The sequence below is a fragment of the Mastacembelus armatus genome, chromosome 8, assembly GCF_900324485.2.
Source record: "Mastacembelus armatus chromosome 8, fMasArm1.2, whole genome shotgun sequence".
NCBI lineage: Eukaryota > Metazoa > Chordata > Actinopteri > Synbranchiformes > Mastacembelidae > Mastacembelus > Mastacembelus armatus.
The window spans coordinates 9,182,065-9,205,047 of NC_046640.1; the positions used below are offsets into that span (position 1 = coordinate 9,182,065).

General features: G+C 39.7%; 2 protein-coding genes across 6 annotated transcripts; one reads left to right on the forward strand and one right to left on the reverse strand.

The window, feature by feature from the left end:
- Positions 1-812: 812 nt before the first annotated feature.
- On the reverse strand, positions 813-21,673 carry LOC113140701 (glycine-rich cell wall structural protein 1.0). Of its 5 annotated transcripts, none has more exons than XM_026324646.2 (25): positions 21,536-21,673; positions 15,459-15,496; positions 13,661-13,738; positions 12,520-12,567; positions 12,351-12,371; positions 11,831-11,890; positions 11,704-11,736; positions 11,466-11,540; positions 11,269-11,346; positions 10,288-10,317; positions 9,970-10,014; positions 5,782-5,844; positions 5,637-5,684; positions 5,495-5,515; positions 4,526-4,579; positions 4,284-4,316; positions 4,094-4,129; positions 3,925-3,984; positions 3,575-3,619; positions 3,132-3,173; positions 2,881-2,940; positions 1,891-1,923; positions 1,608-1,646; positions 1,124-1,180; positions 813-936 (listed from the first exon to the last, which is right to left on the reverse strand). In XM_026324646.2, exons 2-25 carry the CDS (start codon positions 15,481-15,483, stop codon positions 932-934), a joined length of 1,089 nt encoding a protein of 362 aa, XP_026180431.1. In that variant the 5' UTR covers positions 15,484-15,496; positions 21,536-21,673; the 3' UTR covers positions 813-931. The 5 variants fall into 5 exon arrangements, with proteins under 5 accessions (XP_026180431.1, XP_026180432.1, XP_026180430.1 ...); XM_026324647.2 differs by lacking the exon at positions 813-936 and adding an exon at positions 14,081-14,154 and having other exon boundaries at positions 988-1,180; XM_026324645.2 differs by lacking the exon at positions 813-936 and having other exon boundaries at positions 988-1,180.
- cox6a2 (cytochrome c oxidase subunit 6A2) lies at positions 21,069-22,469 on the forward strand. The gene is made up of 4 exons (XM_026324651.2): positions 21,069-21,211; positions 21,575-21,650; positions 21,951-22,093; positions 22,227-22,469. Exons 2-4 carry the CDS (start codon positions 21,575-21,577, stop codon positions 22,314-22,316), a joined length of 309 nt encoding a protein of 102 aa, XP_026180436.1. The 5' UTR covers positions 21,069-21,211; the 3' UTR covers positions 22,317-22,469.
- The last annotated feature ends 514 nt before the right edge of the window (positions 22,470-22,983 follow it).

The following is a 22,983-nucleotide window of genomic DNA, read 5'->3' on the forward strand; positions in this document are numbered from 1 at the left end:
ATGGAGCAACCATTGGTATGTTCAGTTTCTGCTTATGTTACATTTAAGTCAGTTGCCCAGTTTCCAGTGTGTGTATACTGAATGGTTTGTGTTTGAGAGCAGAGCTTTGTTAACCCTCTGGGGTCTAAGGGTTTCAGAAATGAGCACGAGCAAGATTCAAAAAACAGAAGTGTGTTCTATAACTGAGCATTATGACAGAAAACATAGCGTCGTTGTTTTATGTATCTGTATATTCGTATCACATAGTGGTCATTTATTTATATTGAGGATTTACCATTTACTGTGCAAGCATTTTGTTTTCTATACAAACATATATAACATATATTATTGTGTTCTATGTATTTTAATCACATTGTTATTTGGTGAATTTTGATGTTTAACCACAATAACAGCAAAACATGTCAAGTCTGTAGTATTTGTTTCTTATTAGTTTCGATTTAAACTTTTGTGTTCTGCTTGTCTTAGCTTTGCCCAACATGACAAAGGAAGTGGTAAAACTTCCTGTGTACGCATGAGACCTTGCTTGTGCTATTAAATACAACAGTGTAGTCAAGTAAACCACTCAGAAGCTTTTCAGCATGATATGACATAATTTATTTGATTTAAACTGTCAATGCTCCATTTCAACATTCATTTTCAAACACAGACAATTTTCTTGCATTTGTCTTTTTATGTTCACCACTGATTTTTCAGCTTTGATCAGTGGGGCACTGCTGGTTTTGGATCAGCAACACAGATGTGGCTAACATATGTCCACTTCTAGAGAAAGATAAGGGGTGAGGGGAAAAAAAATAAAATCTAAGGTAAAACAACACAATGGGACAAAAGGAAGTGAAACACACACACACAAAAAAAAAAAAAAGCTTCAAAAACACGTTACAGAAAAGACAGTATGGAAATGATCCACTTGAAGCAGTCCAGGCCATATGAATTAACCTGGTTAAAGACAAGACGCAAAGAAACTCAGGAAAAGACGAGGTCACAACAAAACCACACAAATCTGTACACAGGTTTCTACCGTAACTAATTCTTGAGTTTTATTTTGAATGCACTAGTGAAAGCTTTTTCAATAAGATACGTGAATTATGCTTTAATTGGTCCTTCATACACTAACTTCACTCACCTTTGTATCCATTTCCAAGGGCACCGTTCACGCCACCATATTTTCCAGCGTGCTCTCCTGTGAAAGGATCAACCAGTTCCATGTTATAAAAGTGCCCATAAGGAAGCAGCAGCAGTAAGACAAAGAGGTATGACAGCCTGGTTAAACGTTGCAAAGAAAGGGGGTTTGGATTTTTATTAGTGGATTCAGCGAAATCACTATGCAGGCTCCATGCCCTTGAGTGGAAAATAATCCATAATGCATGCTGTTGTACTTTTTGTACAAAAGCAATTTAGATAAAAAGTACATGTTCAGAGCATGTTAAAAGCACAACTGGGAGTATAGAGTGCATGTTCCAGGAACTGGTTTACTTTGTTCGTTTTGCTCAGGACAATGTGTTTGTCTGAAAGCTCAGTAATAATAAAACACATGCAAAATGTATAAAAATTAATTGTTGCGCAGCAAAATGGAAGCTTATGAGGAAATCTTGTGTTTTCATGCTTACCCAAGGCATCTTGAGTCGCCCCTAGCTGTGCACCATAACCTTGTCAAACATATGAAAAAGAATTTATAGGCAGAAATAGGCAATTTTGATTTCAAGAAACATGCACTGCTAAAATGATCTCAATTATTAAGAACATACCAATAGTAAATATACTTAATGTCTAGTTTATGCAAACCTCTTTGTAAACTGAATTTTTATGCACTGCTGTGGCAAAAGCACACAAAGTTGTGCATTGTGGGAAACAACATGTGCGTCTGTTGTGAGAGAGTGGATGTAAATTCACCTGCTTGCTGAGCTCCATATCCTGGCCCAGCTCCTGAAATTACACAAAACCAGTAGATACTTGGACTTAACAGTAAAGATTCGTAACGTACAGGATTAGTGCACAGAAAGATACAACACACAGAAAAGCCATGTATCACAGCCATATTTCAGGAGTATATCGGCTGTATGGTCCATAGTGCAATAAGAAATGGGAAAGAAAGAAATAATAAGAAAAGTATTTGTGTTCATGAGAGATCTAAAATTTATGGAAAATGATTCATTTTGCTTATTGTTTGTCTTCTTAGTTCGCATTTTCAGGCTATAACCTCAGTGGGATTTACCTGGTTAAACAAAAACTAGCCAACACCCCTCTGTACTTTTTCCATCACACCTTCTCACTCTAAGTGTTGGTGGTTTTGGTGTCTTCAGCACCAAGGCTGAGCTGTTGAGTAGCAGACGAGTACCCACTATCACCTAAGGAGATGACAAATCCTTTTGTTTTCTTCAAATATATGAGCGCTGCTCTGGCAGTTGTGGCAAACTAAGAGGCAACAAAATGAAAATGTGTGCTTTTGCACATTTCCTGGGTTGTCAGTTTTTTTTTTAAAAGATATTTTATCGTAGAGCATCGTGAAAACCTCTCAAACTGGGACTGAACCATCACACCAATAATGTGACTTAATTTCAAGTATCTTATCTCATCTAAATGTGTCAGTTTACAACAAAAACAACTATTTGCAGTTGTATAGTGATTTATGTACTGTTGCCTTTTAACTGTAGAAATGTGACAATCTAAGTGTCAAACTGATGTTGAACCAAGGTCAAACTGTTGACCCAACCCTTTGCGTTTACCTGGACACCTGCTAAACCAATTAGAAATTAGTGTTTTAGTTTGGCCATGGCAGAATTCTTATAACGTACTTAGGTTTGATATAACTTACAATGATGTGTAGTACAAATGTATTCTGTTTTACAAAGATTATGTTTACAAATGACATGCAGCTCATACCCTCCAGTCCAGTAGGAATCACTGGTGCATTGCCATAAGGAACCTGAGCGGCTCCTCCACCTGCAGGAAAAAAGTCAGATTGTCAAAGTGACTCATAGCTTGTCTCTTCTCACCTTTGTAAATGCATGGCCTACGACCATCTCTGTGTGAGCCACTAGTTCCAGACTGACTCATGCATGAAAAGCTGCAGCATCAGAAGCCCCTTCACTAATAGTGTGACAGAAGGATGAGGTCATGTCAGTGCTGCTCACCATATTTGCCACCGGTTGATTCCAGTCCTGTACCAAGGCCTCCTGAAATTAGACAACAGGACTTTTAGTGATAAACTTTCAAACATCATGGAAACGATATTTATACAGGCCTCTTGTTGGTGAATTAGAGGCTTGGGTGAAATGTTGAAGAGCAAAGTAGAGGGATTAATTTTAATTTTCAGGTGTAGGTGTTTAATAATAAAACAATAAACTCATAAGTTACTATAAACCAACTGAAAATATTAGCGATCCTGCAGCTTTGTATGACAGGCAGAGCACGATTGTTATTCTTATCCACCAGTTTAATCTGAATTTTGTGAACGTAAATGTGTAGCTGTCAGTTCTTTCTAATATTTCTATTTGGCGCTTTGTTTGTGGGTGTACTGTGACCAAGGGAACATAGACTGTCATCTCTGATGCTGCTCCATCCATAAATCTCTTACCATACGCCCCCTGGACCTGTCCAGCATAGCCTCCTGTACCAAGGGCTGAAAACCAGAAGAAAATATTAGTCAGACACCATTTCCTCTTTAACTGATTCACATGAAACCTGTGAGAAATTGTATGACAGCATTCAGAGGAGCAGGAAATCAGAAACCATGGGTTAAAATGGTCAGCTTCTAATAATAAGAGACAATAGCGACACCCAGTGGACAGAAGAGGATGTGTTTAGCAAAAGGGGTGTTTAATCCTCTTGGCCTCTTATTTTTTCAGTTGTGGCAGGTTAAGCATACAGGTTAGTGCCATCACCTGTGATGGGTTTCAGCAGCTTATTACACCTGAAAATGGTTACCTTCACGCTTCCCTGCTTTGCTCTCACCACCATCAGCTAATTCTGCAGGGTAACCAAGCCCTGAAACACAGTCCTAATTAGCATTATAATTATGTCTGTGAGCTTTTGGCTCTGTAAGTAGACAGAGTGCCCCCTTTCCTCTGCCTTTTTGTTTTAACCACTCACTCACCAGCTCCATAGCCGTCACCGTAGCCATTTCCATAACCTGTTGAGAGATAACAGAGCTTTATGTTAAAAATATTTGCATTTAAAACATGAATTTTAAATCTAATCTTTTCTATTCTTTGCTATTTGCAAAATTTCTGACTGCACCACGTAACAAAACTAAAGCAAGCGTTCAAGAGAGACATGCCCAGTACCTGCAGACAAAGCTTTTGCACCAGCATCTCCACCTACACAGACGACAGAACAAAGAAAGTCAGAAAGCTCAAAGGATCAGTCTGTCTTAAAAGAAGATTTCCTCTGACAACAAAAAGAATTTCAAATGATGCTCACAGGCAGACCACTCATGTTTCAAGGTTAAAGTTGTTTGTTATCTTCTATGTTCCCCTAAGTAACTTGCAGAGCACAGTTTACTGGGAGGATTTGAATTCCCACTTACCAAAGCCATTGCCTGCTACAGCACCCAGGTATCCTGTTGTTCCCTCACCATAGCCTGTCCAAACATAACGCACAAGACACACCAATGGTCACTATTTCTGCAATATGTAACAATTTATCCTGAGAGATACACCAATCCACCATAACATTATGACCATTGACCGGTAAAGTCATTAACACTAATTATCTCTTTACAATGTCACATGACAAGGGTCAAACAGCGATGAGCAGGGCTTGTTTAGGAGACTGAAAACTGCCTGAATCTTGTTTTAAATGGGTGAAAATGAGAAATACAGCATATTGGTGTCTATGAAGAGAAACATTCAGCAGCTATAGTGGCGACAGCACAACTAGACTGGAGAGGCTGTTAGATGTGTCTAAAATAATTATCTCTAGTGGCAACATTGACTCCTGTGTGCACTGTACTAGTCTGGTGGTCATAATGTGCTGGCTGATAGGTGAATATGAAACATCTTTCTAAAGCTACAGTTATTTCCTTGACTGAAGAGATTCACGTGCAGACAGTTTGGAGATGACTGAAATGTTGTGTGAGTACTGCTAATTATTTATTGTTGTCTTCTGCTTTTTAAAAAGCACTATCAATTATTCCCCAGAAAAAAGAGGAAGATAATGAAGCAGCTTCTTGCGTGACTTTAAAAGCAAAGTGAAGATGATCTCACACTCCTTTTTTTTTTCTACTGACAAGCAAATGATTGGTTTAAAAGGGAAAGCAGCTAATTTTCTGATGTCTACCATACGTGAGTCCATGCCTCCATTCCCATTATAATTTCACCACAAACATCTAGCCTTGGTGAAATCAATCTGGCAAGAAAGTGAATAAGCACATTCCCCAAAATGTGGAACTATTCCTTTAAGAATCAAGATTTCCAGCAAAGACTGAGGGAGAACAGGCCGAAGAAACAAAGATTATCCACAGCCTCACAGCTGACAACACCTTGGGGATACTCACCCTGTCCAAGTGCAGCAGGAGCTAAGATTTATTTTAGAGAGAGTTTGGAGTTAGGAAACATTACAAAAGGAAAATTAACACATAAATCCCTCAATCACAATTTAAAAAAAAAAGAATCGCAAAGGAAAATGTACATGCTTACCTCCAAGTTTGCCAGCTGCACCACCCAGATACACTCCCTGTCCCAAACCTGTAGGGAGTACATGTACATGTTGATCTCAGAAAGTGAAAATACATGTCAACATGCTACAAAGGAATTTTCTTGTGTCATCAGTGGCCCATGTTACCTGGTCCATAGGCCCCAGGGCCCAGGCTCGCTCCCAAGTAGTTTCCTGCTCCACCAACATAACCTGTGGAGAAAGTCACTGCAAGCTCAGCAAAATCACAAGTTATTTATATGACTTCTGATTTAACACTAATGTCACCACTCACTATAAAGCCAAATATCACATATCAATACAACTTCACAATTCATTTGGGAAAATTACAACCTTCCTCTTCATTTAGGAGTTTCCATATACATTTCATACATGTAGCTGACTGGGAGACACAAGAGACACACAAGAAACATCTACAGTGTTGTTATGGTTTAGTGGTTTTTAGCACTATTTGGGCAGTGACTATCCTGGACTGAATCCAAAAACACCAGATACTGAACATTCAAAATAACAGTATGTGACAACCTGAGGCACCAGCAGCCAAAGGTAAACCAGACAGACACACAATGACACAGTGATGTATTGGTGGAGGGGTTACTATAAGTACTACAACTACTTAGAGTAGAATGAGTATTATAGAATGTAGACTACTACTTAAAAACATATTATTCAATGGAGAAAAACAAGCATTTGAATTTGTAGTTCATCCTTTCATCATAACTCTGACCTGTTAATAAGAGACAATCAGCTGGAATAAAAGCAACATAACCCACAGCTTCAGGCATTAAGTGACTCAGCCTGACAAAAGTACCAAAAGTCCAGACACATGAGAGAGAGAGAGAGAGAGAGAGAGATATTAATTCCCTGGATCAGAAAACTGATCATATTTCTTTTTTAAAATCTATCAGAACTTTTATGATTTCTATGATTCCTTATCTTTGCAAACATGTAGGACATACTAATGAATACACATGCAGACAACAGGTTAACAGATTTAAAGTGCTGCTGGTGCTACTCCAGCTCCCCTGCCATGATCTGGAAGTCATTATTTCAAAGGTATTAAGGCACATACTGATTTACCATTTCTTTCCTCAACACTGTTGTCACCTCCGGTTTCATTTTCATATCCTGAAGATGATTATTGACTGTCTCAGACACACACCGCACCTTAAAAGCTGCACATTTCTGATCACATCTTGCAAACAGCCAAATACAGACAGAGCTGTGTGAATTTTAAGCAGGGAATAATCAGAACAGCTGCCATCATGCAGAGAGCTTATCTCCCACCAAGGTGCAAAAATAAAAAATAACAGCGTTGTTTTTTTATTTCTTTTTTTTTCAGAAGAGTCCTGTGAAAATAAATTTTTTACACACAGTACTTTGCAAAGATGACAGCCGCCTAAACAAAATGATGGCATTACTAAATACATATATAGGATAAAAGAAGAGGTGGGGTGATACGCCAACAGAATATCAAAAGATAAATATTTATTACCCTGAAAAAAAAAAAAAAAAAAAAAAAAAAAAAAAAAGACCAATATGAAATAGAAGGAGACATTTAGATGGTGTAAAAAAGACAAAGCTTGCTCTTACTTTTTGCTTGGTTATTCCTCCCAGTGTGCCCTGGGACACTGAGAGCCTTCGGCTCTATGGCATCACGTTCAGCATTCGAAAGGAACTTTCCTTTCTGACCATCAGCAGTTAAGCCTTTAGCTTCCTGCCCCCTTACTGAGGCAATACCTAAACCTTGAACTCCACTTGAACCAGGTATCACAGGTCCATATCTTTCCTTTCCTTGTACATGCAAATTTAGAGACCCATGACCAAGGTCTTCTAGAGCAATTGTCCCATGGAGTGAAAGTTCTTGTCCACCCTGCCTGTCCGCTACAGCAGAAAAATAGTTTCTAGACTCCTGACCCTGGGGAAGAGAGACTATGTGGCCTCTGACATCCTGAGCTTGTGAACGTGGCAGTAGATAGGTTTTCTCTTCTTGTGCCTGTGGAGTTGCATGTCCAAGATGTTTGTTGCCTTTACCAACATGAGGCTGAGCCACTAAACTCTCCAGTGCACCTGACAGATGGCTAGTGGGTCCCCAGCTTTGAGCTTGTTGATTGCGTTGAATAGATGAATCAAAGTCTCTTGTCTTTTGCCCCTGAGATAAAGCAGAGCTCGAGATTCTGATATCATCTCTTTCAAGAGGCAATTGCTGTCTTACACCTCCATCTGTCACTGCGGCTCCAAGGCTCGTAGCGCTCTTTCTTTTCAAGACCATGGGATCATAATCTTCTCTTCCCGTAACAGCCAGTTCAAGTTCTTTGCTCTTTTTATCAAGAGGCAGACTTGATGACTTAATTATTGGATTGAGGCTTTTGACCTCTCCTCCAGCCTGTAATTCAGGTGTTGTAGGACCAGAAATTCTGCCTCTTTCCATTGGCAGAGTTCTGTCTCTGTTTCCATTCAAGAAGCCAAGTGCTCTGCTGTTTTTTCTCCTCAGATCTTGAACAGCTTGACCCAGGGCCAGCCCAGGTCCACCCAAATCTGCTGCAGACACACCTGGCAGAGAAATCAGTTCGTATTCATGACTTCTTGGTGGCTCAGAGACAAAAGTGTTTCTTTGAGGATGCACACTGTAGTGGCCAGTGGCAAAAATAGTGTTCGATATTTCAACTCAATGCAGTAAAACACATTTTCCATAGAGTAACCAGTACTCAAATGGAGGTATTTCAAATGGAGACAAGACAACGTCCATTATGAAGCCACACTTTAGAGGACACCCATAGCACCTGTCATTGCATCAGAGCAATGACTTCAGCACATGACAACAAAATGTTGCCAAACTGTTGAAAAGCCAAAGATCTCACCAGTTTTACAGCACAGGACTAAAGCTACGTTCACATTACAGGCCTTAGTGCTCAGTTCCAGTCATTTTAGTCCGATCTGATCTTTTTGACAAATGGCAGCACGGGCATGCACAGAAGAGTGAAAAGTTAAAAAAAAAAAACTTAGTTTGGCCTCACACATTGATGAAAAGATCAGATCTGAGTCAGAAACAGGGATTTAGGTCACTTCAGCAGGTAATATGAACGTAGAAGACACCACTTGACTCATCAGTGTCTGACAAAGACAACTGATTGGGTATGAAAGCAGAAACCTACAGGCTGTCTTACACCTGTAGGTTCTAAGTTTGAAATTAGAAATGGTAGTTATCTGAAACAATTCAGCTTTTACAACACAGTTTCACTCATCACGCACATGCACACTGTAACAATTACTGCAAACCAGAACCAGAGCTGTGACCAGAGTAAAATAAAAATGTCTTGGCTCATAGTAACCCCAGACACAATGTGAAAAAACTGATTAAAAACTTAATGGAGAAAAATACAGGTTTCGCAGTCAGAGTATTATCGTCATACTATTTCAAGTTTAATCTATTAGTGTGTATCTTACAGTAATCAGTACAGCCAAAGATGAGATATTCCAATGTCTTGAGATATTAAGGATTACATTCACAAGACAAAAGAAAACCTGCAAACAATTAAGAAGCTAGAATGACCTAAAACCTTAATTAGCGTCATCAGAACAGTTGATCAATTCATCGAGCCATCACTGCAGCTGTAGTGTCTAATCTCGTTTTTGTAAACCAAAGCACTGAGGACTCCACACACATCAACTCTCATTAACTCTGATGCTGTGGTAGTTAGACCTGAGGGACTCATGCAGCATGCAACACATACAGTCTGACACACAGTCAAGCATCAGCATGTGAATCTGCCCTGAGCACACAAAATAAAACACAGGAATATTACAACAGTTGTATGTCATTTCATGCACACAAAACCAAGCTTGAATATAACACAGCACAAAGAGACCTGCACTAAAAACTGAAAATCCACAGGTGACTGTGATGTAGGGTTTGCTAAGATTTGGTTACTCTTTGGGACTGATACTCAGTCCTCTGTCCAGTCTTTCCATATCTAATGACAGCAGGGACTAGCACTGATTTCAACAGGCTAACTGACAGAAAGTCCCAGACCAGCACTAGGGCCAGGCTGGTCTGCAGTATTTACTCTGGTGGAGGAGCCAATAAAATAAAATGCTCTCAGTTCAGTGGATCAGAACAAATGTTGGACAGAGCTTTGAAAGACCTGGCTTCCTCAGCATGCAATAAACAGTCTGATAATCACATTATTTTCTGTGCAACCTGACAGACCTGGCGTTTACTCATGGCAGCATAAGTGAAGGATATGAGAAAATATCCTTAGGGATACAAATTAGAAATTAAAGAAGCAATGAGGTAAGACATGATTGATCTTTTACCTGGTCGAGCTCCAGGGTAGCCAATGCCAGCGAAAGCCCCATATCCTGGACCGAAAACAAAGGGCCAAGATCAGAGGACATGGAACAAATCTTTACATTTGACAAGCACTCTGAATATCTCACTAATGCCCTGCGCTTTTCTCTGTTTTACAAGGACACATCATTTATTTGTTGAGATGCAATAGGCTCCATACATGCTGTTCATAGACAGAGTGCCACTTAGCTGAGATTTATCAAACTAACAATCACAGGGGGAGTATACTGACATTTGTGCAAACAGCATGAGGGAATCATGGAACAAAGCATGTCATTACTTACCTGGTAGAGTGCCGAGGCCAGCACCATAAACTGCAAAATTGCAAAACCACAGAATTACTCTCAGTTTAGAAAGACTTGAATAAACTGTTTATGTAAGATTTGTTTACATCTTCACCTCCTTCCTCTGCAAACATATTGCACTGATCCTCCAGGCAGCAAAACAACAGAAACTACTTTTATTCTTTATTGATCACTTGCTTTAATATTATGCCAATAACAAGAAAATACAGCAATAATTTGCTTGAATATTAGCAATGACAAAGATAAACATATTTATATAAACACTTATTGAAGGAAGCAAGAGTGACATGAATTTCTGATTTCAGATCAGCCTTGACAGTTTTCTGCCAAGGATTTGTCCTCAGAATAGACTGATTTCTGATGCTGAGTGTGAAGTAAAAACAAGCCTAAAATTTTTTTTTTTTGTAAACTTCACTTAAAATATGAAGCAAGACATTAAATATTCATTATTAAATAAACAGCGACCACAGTTAAATCATAGGCTGAAACAGCCTTAGTTATTGATAATAAAGAGATTAACATATAATCTGATTGTGTGAGTGTGGTTTGGTCAGCCCAATGCAAAAAGCACAAACAAAAAACATAAATACAGACATTGGTCATGTGTCATAATCAGAACTATAGTAACTTTGGCAGATAACAGAGTTTTCACTGCTTATAGCAAGGAGATAATAAAGATATCAGGTTTTCAGGAATATTTAATATCTCTGCAGTAATGACAGTAGGTAGTTTGTTTGTTTTTTAAAATCAAGCCAGGCTTTTACCTGTCACACTTGTCATTGAATAAAATTGTAGATTTGTTGTATCTTCTACAAATGTTGATTATGGCTGCTTGTCTAAAACGAGTCCTGATAAAGATTTGCCTTTGAGGATTCAGATCTATACATGCAGGGGTTAAATTTAATTTATATGAAATATCAACTGGTAGATGACATCTTCACCGTTATATGTCAGCCTTACCACGTTTGCCTCCTTGGCCTAATCCCAGTCCATTTCCAAGCCCAGTTCCCAGTGGCAATCCTGTGCCCAGGTTGGCACCTTCAATCACAAGAAAAATGTGTTGGTAACCACATGGGGCGTATCAATACTTAACAACCAGCAGCAAAGCAATAATAAAAAAGACTCAGAGGGTTTTAGAAATGGTTAAGTTGTCGTACCATAGGGTACCTGGGCGCCATATCCACCTTGCCTTAGTCCTGCTCTACCTCCTAATCCAAGAGCTCTGTAACCCCCTATGAAAACAATAAAGGGAACACAATTTGACAAGATTGTTTGTTGATTCAACATTTTCCTTTCCACAGCTCTTCTCTGTGTCCTACCTCTGAGAAATAGAGTTACAGGTTTACTAATGTTACAACCTGCACTGCATAAAGATTCATCCATAAGACGACTTACCAACACCAAGCTGAGCCCCTGGATAACGGCCAACTAGGATTTAGAAAAATACAAATAGGATTTATCTGAAGTCAATATAAAATCAAGACCATATAGTTTGCAGAAATTTAGACAGACTTAAACATACTTCCAGTCTTCATTGCTTTGGTACCATATCGGCTCCCCAGTGCTCCTAGTGCACCTGTACCTGCAATAAAACAGAAAAAGAACTGGTTAGTGGTGGAAGATAAACATTTACATTTACCTTATATAAGGTATTTATGATTTACAGCGTATTATTTCATAGTATTACTGCTAAACTTCAGACAGATGTAGAACTCTTTACTTCTCTACATTTGTCAGTTCCTTTGTGTATATTTATTACACTATGCCTATAAAATATAATGCACTGTTACAGTTAAATAGCTCAAAAATATATATGGTAAGCTTGAAAACGCTATGTAAACTTTAATAGTTACCAGGATTTACAGGGGCACATGAGACATATATAGAACAATGTGCAGGGCCTCAAATTATATTCTTTCATGGGACCCAATATCTCGAGTGGCATCTAATAAAGCTACACACTTGCGCATGCACAAACCTACAAAAACACGTATTATGGACTTTGTTAACTGCTGAGTGATAATGCTAAGAAAAGCACCGACCTCCAGGTTTTACTCCAACACCTGAGGAAAAAACAGACAGGACAAGGAGAGATGCATGAGGAAAACATCTGTTGTCTCATTGATCTGTGGCTAATCCAAACCCTGTTCCCCAGTTTACCAGATAATAAACACATACTTGCTTGGGGAAATTAAGAAGTAAGGGACATACCTCTGGCTGGCAGAACTCTCCCCCAGGACACACTTTGAGGCTTAACACCTGATTAAAATTGGAAAAGATAACATTTTGACATCAACGCTGGTGGAAATTTACTCTTCACAATTATTAAAATTGAATATGTCAATTTTCACACATTATACATAAAAAACTATGGTTTATTACATTCAAAAGTACATAGAAATTAATTCTGCAGTTTAGCAGATAAGAGGTGGTAACTGCTAAACGTATTATCAGCACGGTGTTTTGTTAATACAGCAACCTGAATGGAGACAGAGACAGACATCCATTGAAGTAACCAGAGATGAGACGAAATGTAGCCACTGTGTGGAGTCTTTTAGTTCTTCTCACGATTGGCTGTCAGATTTTGCCTGCCTCTGCCACCTTTTCATCACAACTTTTGATTCACAAGATAATAAAAACCGCAGTGGCTTGGCAGGATGACCAATGGTGGAGTCCGCGGCTCACATAGTCCAGTATGTTTTTCTCCATCAATCTCACAGACATGATATTTAACAAGTAAGTGAGAGTGAGTCACTGGACGCACTGATGCATCCGAGCTTCGACAGTATGACATCACATATTTTGTCATATGCATGATAAGCTCTTTGATCACATCAGTTATAAGTTTTAAAGCTACTGCATGATGTGATATAAATATACATATAGCTACATACAAATGCAAAATTACAAAAAAAAGGTTGATGCAACTTGCCCAGACTGTACTTTGATTTTTAAAGTACAATAGCTTATTTCAACAAATAGCCCATATTTGTAAAAATACTGTATTTGAACCCAATGATTGTACACAAAGTTTTTGTCAACCAAAAAACGTCTCACAAAAAGGGTGAGTATCAAAAAAAAAAAAATCAGATAAATCTGATGATTTGTAGGTGATGACACTTATATTGTAACTTGCATTAGATGCCAGTGTAGAAATTAACAACATAAATTGGTATTTTTGTGCTAAAGGAGTTTTGAAGATAAGATGAAAACAAATGTCTGTAAAAGACTGAGTTATGACAAATCTATCATCTCAGATTTGACAAAAACCTGAGAAAAGTGTTCAGAAAATGATTTTCTTTGGTATAAAACTGGTGTTCTGTCTTTATTTATGTATATGCCGTGTTCTTACCTCCTTGCAGAGTTTGCTGAACCAACCATAGAACCAGCGAGGTCTGAAGCAGAGCTCGAACCAGCATGATGGAGGAGACTGGGGACAAAAAAAATGAAGCAGCACTGACAAAGATCAGAAAGAGCAACAGATGGACAGATAGAAAGATGGGTACTTAAAGGATCACAGCCCATGGTGTCTTTATATAGTTTTCTCCCCAATACACTCCCACTGGCCAGTCCTGCCCTCTGAACACACAGTGGTCCTATTAGACAAAGCCAAAGACCCATTTTGGTCCAATTCCATTAGCTGAAGATACACACACACACACAAAGGAAGTGAGATTCTGAATTTTCTCCAGCACCTAAAAATTCATAGTCTGTGTTAAGCATCTCTATGCTTGGCATGGTGCACACATGGGCTTAAGTCAAACAAACTCACCTGTTTCAATAACCGTTTAACAACAGCCGTGTCTATGCTGGGTTTTGTTAATAGAGTCAACATTTTGCCTCCTACTGTAAAGCAAGAAGGGAAAAAGAATTAAGACAAGTAAACAGAATCTGTTTAAGTAGCATAAATATCCTGGTGATCTCTGGAAACTGCAGACTAAACATTACATAATGTGTGTGTTTGAACGTGCATGTGTACCATACCATTCAGTGAATATACATCAATAAATGTTTAACGTGGAAACATACACAGACACACATACAAACTGCTGTATAAACAGATTAACTTTTCTACAGAAGACCATTGTAATCTCACTTAAACAGACTGCCAGCTGTTACTAGGCTTTATGGGGCAACATGGTGTGTTACTACAGTCTGTTGAGACTGTGTATGAGAAGCGTTAGCCCGTGATGGTACCAACACCTGGATCATACTCACATCCTATAGTGTGGGAGGTCCCAGCTATTTCTTGATGCTTATGTCTCAATGCAAACATCTGACTGCTGAACCACATATGATGGTTACGCTTTGAAAGAAGCCTGTTGTTTCTATGCAACTAGAGGAAAACTGAAGTCACATGTGCAGACCACCGCATCGTCTTCCCTGGTGGTAGTGAGCATAAGACAATAACATAACCCACGTCTGACTCATGCCTCCTTCACCCATGGTTCACCTTTAAACAAGTTTTTCTGTCTGCACGTTTGAGAGGGCCAATATAAAATCCAATTAGATCCATAGGGATATGGTGAATTTTTCAGAATGAGATGTCAAAACCTTGGAAAGAAGAGCTGATCACTGTAAGAGGTAAGACAGAGGTGGTACAGACTGTGTTGGCTCACTTTACAAGAGAACATTATGAGGAACAGGGAGAGCAGTGTCTGTGGAGACACATCTGGATGGCAGTTTCACAGTGGTCTGACATATTAGAAACACTGCGTGCCTCAATAAATACATAACACTACGTTGTCTGTGTGTTTGTGCGCTGTCCTTATCTGTCCTTTAAGGGCAAAAGATTAACTTGACTTAAGATATTTTTGGCCTACACACCTGGCTGGTTAACAGTAGGAGGTTTATGACAAACTCAAGATCATGTTTAGAGTTACCAAATATGCTAAAACAGTTTTGAAGGCTGACAAATGCTGGTTGGTTAAACTTTACAGAAACAGCGACATATATTTTCATATAGAGGTCCATTTTGTTCCCCTGAAAGATGATTCAAATGATACATACATAGTGTTTGTGTAGAGGACTGGGGCCACCAAACTACTGGGGGCATGTGGGAAAACAGTGATAATAATTCAATGATTAAAAAGTTAGTAACGTTGTGTCAATTCAATAAAATTCCCAATCAGATTTAAAACGCAGCTCACCTGTTGCTTTTATGGGGTATCCCATGGTTCCAGTTTCACTGAGATAAAACAGAAAAGTACAAAAACACAGGTATGAGCAAAAACACAAACTGGTACAAGTTCAGTCAAAAATTGGAAGTTTCTCCAAGGGGCAACACCTGACCCTGATTACAGCAGCTCCTTTAATTACCACTCAAAATGCAGATGCTCCACCTGGTGGTTGGAGGTATAAATATAATTATATGCACTGAAAAGAAGCTAAAAATGATCTGTTCAACAGTTCAGTGATAATCTGTTCAACTAAATCTCCAAATCTGGGAGGTTTCATGAAGTGTGGAAAAGTTTTCATATTGATGAAATTAACAACTTGGTAAAATAAACACCTTCACAGTGGTAAAATGATCACTTTCACCCTCTTCAGACTGCAGTCGTGATTTTTCTGGTAATTTTTTTTTTTTTCTCAGTCTGTGTTCTGGAGCAATTGTGTTTATTGGAGGATTTATACTTTTCTTCTTCCAACTTGTAAGGCACTGTGGGCCACCTCCAGGGGAGCTTGTTATTAGTGTTGTGGTCCATGTAGCATATCCAAATTGTGGGAAGAACACAAAGACCTACAGAGTGATCATGCTGGAACAAATCCTCATGCAGGTGTTTCTGCTCAACCTGCGTCTAGCTGAGCAGGTTGGCGAGGACTAAAATCTGCTGAACCTATCAGCCAAAACAGTGACCTACAGTTTGGTTTTGAATACAGCGTGGACACAACGTTTGCTCAGGTATGGGGTCTATGATGAGGTGACACTTCACCATTACACAAAATAACCCTCTGGGCCAGGAGCTGGAAGGTGACACCATAAGAGCTTTAAAAACACAATCCCCAGCAGTCAGTCAGCGGTACTGTGCATTTCCACATAAAACCTGTTACTTTAGCAACATGCCAGGTTTTCTTGCTGTGTCAGACTGTAGGTAAACATCCATTCTTCAATAACAGACACCGAGCTCTCGTTCCATCTAGCGTATGGAAGTTTCCACTGTAGCGTAACACTGGCCCACGCATTGCTCCAAATTCCCTGCCGTCTCAGTCAGACTGGGACAATATTGATGGTGAGACTCCTCATGGTTTGCTCAGACGTCTTGCAGCCAGAGCTATGCTACAGGCAGGGTCCCAGGCACACTCAGGCCATTAGAAATATCGTCATGTTTTTATAATAATCAACATGACATTTTCCTTCTCACATAAGCTCCTATTCTTCTGTGTTGTTCTGCACAAACAGCACTGTTAGTTGCTGTTGACATTTACGATTCAAATTTGATCATTTCATTTTCCAGTTCTGTTTTCACAGTTGCTTCCACAAAAAAGCAGCTTTAAATGCACTTCTTGTGTTCTCTCTACTTTCAAACCGAACCTGTCACCAAAATGATTTTATATCACGATGTGTCTGGAAAAAGTCCAGGCTAAAACACAGACTTAAACTTGTACCAGCATAGCATGTACCTAGTAATTGGAACAATGTTTCGTGTCCAATCTTTCATTTTATATTTGTTTTCCAAAACTGCCTGACACCCCCCTGAAAGTCTCTGCACCTTTAGGATCAAGAAAGTGGTTGCTATGGGGTCTCTGTCCAGAGTGATTATGAATTGAATGAAGAGCTTAGATGTGAGCTGCTCTGAAGTAAATGCAGGAATATGGTAAGTTCCCAGGAAGGAGAGAGCCTCACAGATTTACAAGGGAAAAGACAGGGCTGACTGTTACAGCTGGCACAGGCTGCTTTCAGCCCATCCAGTCACTTACTGCATTGCACACAATCCACAGTTGTCCTTCTCTTGGCATCAAATATACACAGACGGGTGTGTGGGTGTTAAGGGAAGTCATGGAGGGTAAACATATGTGAACTAAGTTTAAACACCTTTATTATTTCCTTTTTTGCTACACACAATTCACCCACATTTTGGGATCATTACAAAGATGAATGAGTGTTGTCAAAATGATAATAAAAGGATACATTCAAAATAGATGCCCTAATGGAAAATAAATATGTATTTCCATGTTGGGAGTCATAGTTTACCCACTGTTTTATTGACACACCACTCTGTGCACTCTGTTGGATTAAGTCTACAGTGCTTCCTCCCGCTGCTGAGTGTGTACAAACTCCACATCCACTGATGGATGTGCTGATATTATCCAGGTCCAGGTAGAGAGCCGGTTGAATCATTTCATTCTGTGTGCGGATGCCCATCACGCTGGGAACAAAAAAGCTGCTGTGCTCAGTACTGGAGCAACACTCAGGAGATTCTGGATCCTGCTAACATGAGGGTGGGTGCTGAACGATGAACATCCACTCGTTGTGGATGAAAAATAAATGAAAATATTAACTTATCCTCTAAAATGTATTCCTGGATGACAAATTTTATGCCATCACAATCGATGCACCATGGGAGAATGGACTCCGCATTACGTCAGAGTTTAGGTTGGCTTAAGGAAACACTGTTTATGAAATCATCTCATTATTAACATTAAATAAACAATAAAACTCCAATTAAAACTACTGCAGTAATTAGCACCTATTTTTAAATACACTGTAATCCTTTATATAATATATACACTATGACCTATGAGACAATATCTAAATTCTCATTTTGATGGTTAATTATTTTATCTAAATGTTAGCAGAGGTGTATGTTGCCTAAAGACGTGTGGTCCACCTCACAAATGCAAACAATGGAGCCACGGTTTGATATCAGAATCAGAATCATATGATGCCTGCAGGTTGCACCACCTGCCTCAGCAGCCCCACATACATTATGTACCTCTACGTGCCTACCTGCTAGTACATGCCTGTGTGCTGAGTCCTCAGTCTGAGATGGTGCTTAACATCTGCTTACAATAACACAAGCACTAGACATGGAGACTGGCTGCTTGCAGGCCTGGTTGACATCACCGCTGGCTCCGGCTGCTGTTTGCACTGCAGCCCCAAGCTGCCCAGACTGAGACTACAAAGGCATTACTGATGAAGAATTAATACTAAAATGACACACTGCCTTTGTAAAGATATTTTTGTGATAACAGTTTGAAAATAGCATTAAAACATCCACTTACTGAACTATAACTACTGCAGATTTAATTTAATTACTTTTACATCCAGGCTCTGTGGAGACTGATGAGCCAGAATCCAAATGTGTGTAAGGACACAATTTTTATTTAAAAAGTTAAACAGATCCAGTCTAGTGAACTCCTAAGAGGTGAGCCTGTTTAAACACGAATGACTAGAGAATAGCAGTCTTAAAGGTGTTTAAGAGTTTACTCATTGCAACAGTACTCCCATCTGGTGGACAGTCGATCTTATTGTAATGGTCTTTGATGCTTTTTCTTTTTCTTTTCAAAATAAATGCAGTCTCTTTTAAAAAAGATTTCTTCATGTAAGGTCAAAATGGACCAAACTAAATGTTAAGTACATTAAATTATCATGGCTAATGTGTATTGTTACCAAATAAAAAATAATGAAGCTGCCATAGTTGTCTTCGCAGTGACAGAGGTCAGTTAATATACACATACAGTGGGTACGGAAAGTATTCAGACCCCTTTAAATTTTTCACTCTTTGTGTCATTGCAGCCATTTGCCAAAATCAAAAAAGTTCATTTTATTTCTCATTAATGTACACTCAGCACCCCATCTTGACAGAAAAAAACAGAAATGTAGAAATTTTTGCAAATTCATTAAAAAAGAAAAACTGAAATATCACATGGTCATAAGTATTCAGACCCTTTGCAGTGACACTCATATTTAACTCACATGCTGTCCATTTCTTCTGATCCTCCTTGAGATGGTTCTGCTCCTTCATTGGAGTCCAGCTGTGTTTAATTAAACTGATTGGACTTGATTAGGAAAGGCACACACCTGTCTATATAAGACCTTACAGCTCACAGTGCATGTCAGAGCAAATGAGAATCATGAGGTCGAAGGAACTGCCCAAGGAGCTCAGAGACAGAATTGTGGCAAGGCACAGATCTGGCCAAGGTTACAAAAGAATTTCTGCAGCACTCAAAGTTCCTAAGAGCACAGTGGCCTCCATAATCCTCAAATGGAAAAAGTTTGGGGCGACCAGAACTCTTCCTAGACCTGGCCGTCCAGCCAAACTGAGCAATCGTGGGAGAAGAGCCTTGGTGAGAGAGGTAAAGAAGAACCCAAAGATCACTGTGGCTGAGCTCCAGAGATGCAGTAGGGAGATGGGAGAAAGTTCCACAGAGTCAACTATCACTGCAGCCCTCCACCAGTTGGGGCTTTATGGCAGAGTGGCCCGACGGAAGCCTCTCCTCAGTGCAAGACACATGAAAGCCCGCATAGAGTTTGCCAAAAGACACATGAAGGACTCCCAGACTATGAGAAATAAGATTCTCTGGTCTGATGAGACCAAGATTGAACTTTTTGGCGTTAATTCTAAGCGGTATGTGTGGAGAAAAACAGGCACTGCTCATCACCTGCCCAATACAATCCCTACAGTGAAACATGGTGGTGGGAGCATCATGTTGTGGGGGTGTTTTTCAGCTGCAGGGACAGGATGACTGGTTGCAATTCAAGGAAAGATGAATGCAGCCAAGTACAGAGATATCCTGCAAGAAAACCTCTTCCAGAGTGCTCAGGACCTCAGACTGGGCCGAAGGTTCACCTTTCAACAGGACAATGACCCTAAGCACACAGCTAAAATAACAAAGCAGTGGCTTCGGAACAACTCTGTGACCGTTCTTGACTGGCCCAGCCAGAGCCCTGACCTAAACCCAATTGAGCATCTCTGGAGAGACCTGAAAATGGCTGTCCACCAACGTTCACCATCCAACCTGACAGAACTGGAGAGGATCTACAAGGAAGAATGGCGGAGGATCCCCAAATTCAGGTGTGAAAAACTTGTTGCATCAGTCCCAAGAAGACTCATGGCTGTACTAGCTCAAAAGGGTGCTTCTACTCAATACTGAGCACAGGGTCTGAATACTTATGTGATATTTCAGTTTTTCTTTTTTAATAAATTTGCAAAAATTTCTACATTTCTGTTTTTTTCTGTCAAGATGGGGTGCTGAGTGTACATTAATGAGAAATAAAATGAACTTTTTTGATTTTGGCAAATGGCTGCAATGACACAAAGAGTGAAACATTTAAAGGGGTCTGAATACTTTCCGTACCCACTGTATACCCTCAGTGCGACAGGATTGTCTTACAGCTAAGTGGCTTAAATATTAATAACATCAGTGTTGATAAGATGTAAAAGTAAGAGGGGTCAACTAAGGCCTACAGATTTAGCTCACCAGTGCATTCCAAAATGCAAAATAAAAAAATAAATAAAAGTATTTTCCATCTGTGACCCACAACTGAGCCACAGGTGCTTTCAGCAAACAACTCTGACAACAGGCTGGATTTCACTGCTGCTCCCCAGCTGAGTCCAAAAAATGAAAGCTAGCACAATGGAGATGATAAAAATCTGAGAAGCCCTCTGTATTAACTCAGACTATTAACTGTGTTTATATCAGTTTTTGTAATGCAAGTTGAAAGTTCCCCACAGCACCAACACACTTCATCCCCCATCCTCACCGTCACATATCAGCCCGCCCCTGCACTTGACCAAATATAAACTTAGTTTCTTGGCGAAGAGACAGAGTGAAATGGGGAGGAGTTTGACACACTGAGTTTAGATCAGGACAGACTGAAGGACAAACAAGCAGGAAGGAATATTAAGCAGAAAAATACGAGGATAAGAAAACCTTGTGACTATTGCCTGACTGAGGAAGGGTAAGCTCTCATATGATTTTTTATTATTTTACATAGAGGACAGTTACTACCAATCTTGACAGACAGCAACACCAGTAGGCCTGACCTCAGCCCTAACTCTCTATGGATTGTGTGTCAAAGAGGGACATATGGCAGATTTCTGCAAATTATAACAAATATATCATTTTTGATCTGGCTCAGTATAAAGCTTGTTAAGGCTTCCTTAACTTGAAAACATAAAAGCATAGATCTGAGTCATTAAAATCCACCGTCACTACCTGTTCCTTAATGCAAAAGTAATATGTGCATTCATGCAGGATATTTTAACTGTATAACTGTATCTACCTCCAGTTTGTCACACTCTTCCTTCTCCGACCTCCACAGATGTCTCTGTCTCCAGCTGCCTTGGCTGCTCGTCGGGTGTTTGCTGCTGCGTCACAATCAAGCCATGAGGGAGGAGGTCAGTGTGTCTCCCCTGACACATGCAACAGGGAACACAACCAAAATGTATCAAAGACTCAACACAGCAGAACTGACTCACATAGTTCGGTCTTTAGTTGAACATTAACCCTAAAGGCCCTTAGAGCTGGCAGCCGACCTGCAGATTCATGCTCTTTGGCAAATAATCAGGAACTATCTTTTATTATTGATGTGGGTTCCATAGGGAGACAGCTGCTGTAGATTCATTTTACAGTGCCCCCATTAACAGGCACTATTCACTTGTTCAGTCACACACTTCCATCTGTTGTATTTCCTGCAGCAAGGACCTGGAAAATACTGACCTTCGTTTTAGCCTGTCCTGGTGTTGCTGTCTGCATGGTCAATGCCTACATGAAGATGATTGCACATCCGCATGAACAAGCTGAATTTGTGCCATATCCCCACCTGCGTATCCGCACCAAGGTACTGTAAGTCTTAACTCGCCTGCCCCCCTGTGCTCTTCCATTTTCAGCAGGATGAGCTCCAAAACTCAGGAATAGAAATATTTTTTTTCTACATGCGCAGGCTTTACTAATACACTGATGTCTTCTTGCAGAAATTTCCCTGGGGTGACGGAAACCACACACTGTTCCACAACGCTCACACCAATCCTCTGCCTGATGGCTATGAGAGCTCCCACCACTGAAAGCATCCATCACATTTATCGGCTGTGATTTGCTGCATGATGTAAAAAACTCCAGCCTGCAGTGTACTTGGCTTAATTATACTGACCAAGGGGCCAAGCAGCACCACCACTAAGTGGTGCACCGAGACAGGAATAAAACCACTTCGTGCTGTATTGCAACATGTGCCATTTGATTTTTTTGATCTCAGAGTAGTGCTCAATTTAATCGATGCTCAAGTCTTACATCAAAATGTGTTTTTTGAGACAAGGGTGGTTTTACATCTCACTACTTTTAGAGCTATTCTGCTACAGCAGAATGCAATTTCTTGTGGCGTCACACTGAATACCACCACCAGCATTCAGCAACGTGCAAATTCAAAGAATTCAGACAATAAAATCCAGTGGACACAGATTTAAATGTAAAGTCTGGTAATAGTATGTATTTTTCCTATTGTCAACAAAATCCCATAGAAAGACCAAAATCAACCATGAGTTGGGCTTACTAACGTGGTGTACGTGAAGCCAAATTTAATAACATAAAGCAAAATCCTCTGTGCCACAGAGCTCGATTGTTGTGCAACCAAAAACAAATCAACATGCCAGATTATTGCAGGTTCCAAAATTACAGTAAACATGTACCGTGCAGTTTTTTTTTTTCCCATTTGATTCTAAATAGAAGCTCTGCTGT

Bases quoted from the DNA above. Each gene is read 5' to 3' on its own strand.
- cox6a2 (XM_026324651.2), top strand. From the start codon at position 21,575: ATGTCTCTGTCTCCAGCTGCCTTGGCTGCTCGTCGGGTGTTTGCTGCT. The intron at 21,651-21,950 runs GTCAGTGTGTCT...TATTTCCTGCAG, and splicing joins ATCAAGCCATGAGGGAGGAG to CAAGGACCTGGAAAATACTG. The intron at 22,094-22,226 runs GTACTGTAAGTC...GTCTTCTTGCAG, and splicing joins ACCTGCGTATCCGCACCAAG to AAATTTCCCTGGGGTGACGG.
- LOC113140701 (XM_026324645.2), bottom strand. From the start codon at position 15,483: ATGGGATACCCCATAAAAGCAACAG. The intron at 3,985-4,093 runs GTGAGTGAGTGG...ACTGTGTTTCAG, and splicing joins CGGTGACGGCTATGGAGCTG to GGCTTGGTTACCCTGCAGAA. The intron at 1,647-1,890 runs GTGAATTTACAT...ATGTTTGACAAG, and splicing joins ATATGGAGCTCAGCAAGCAG to GTTATGGTGCACAGCTAGGG.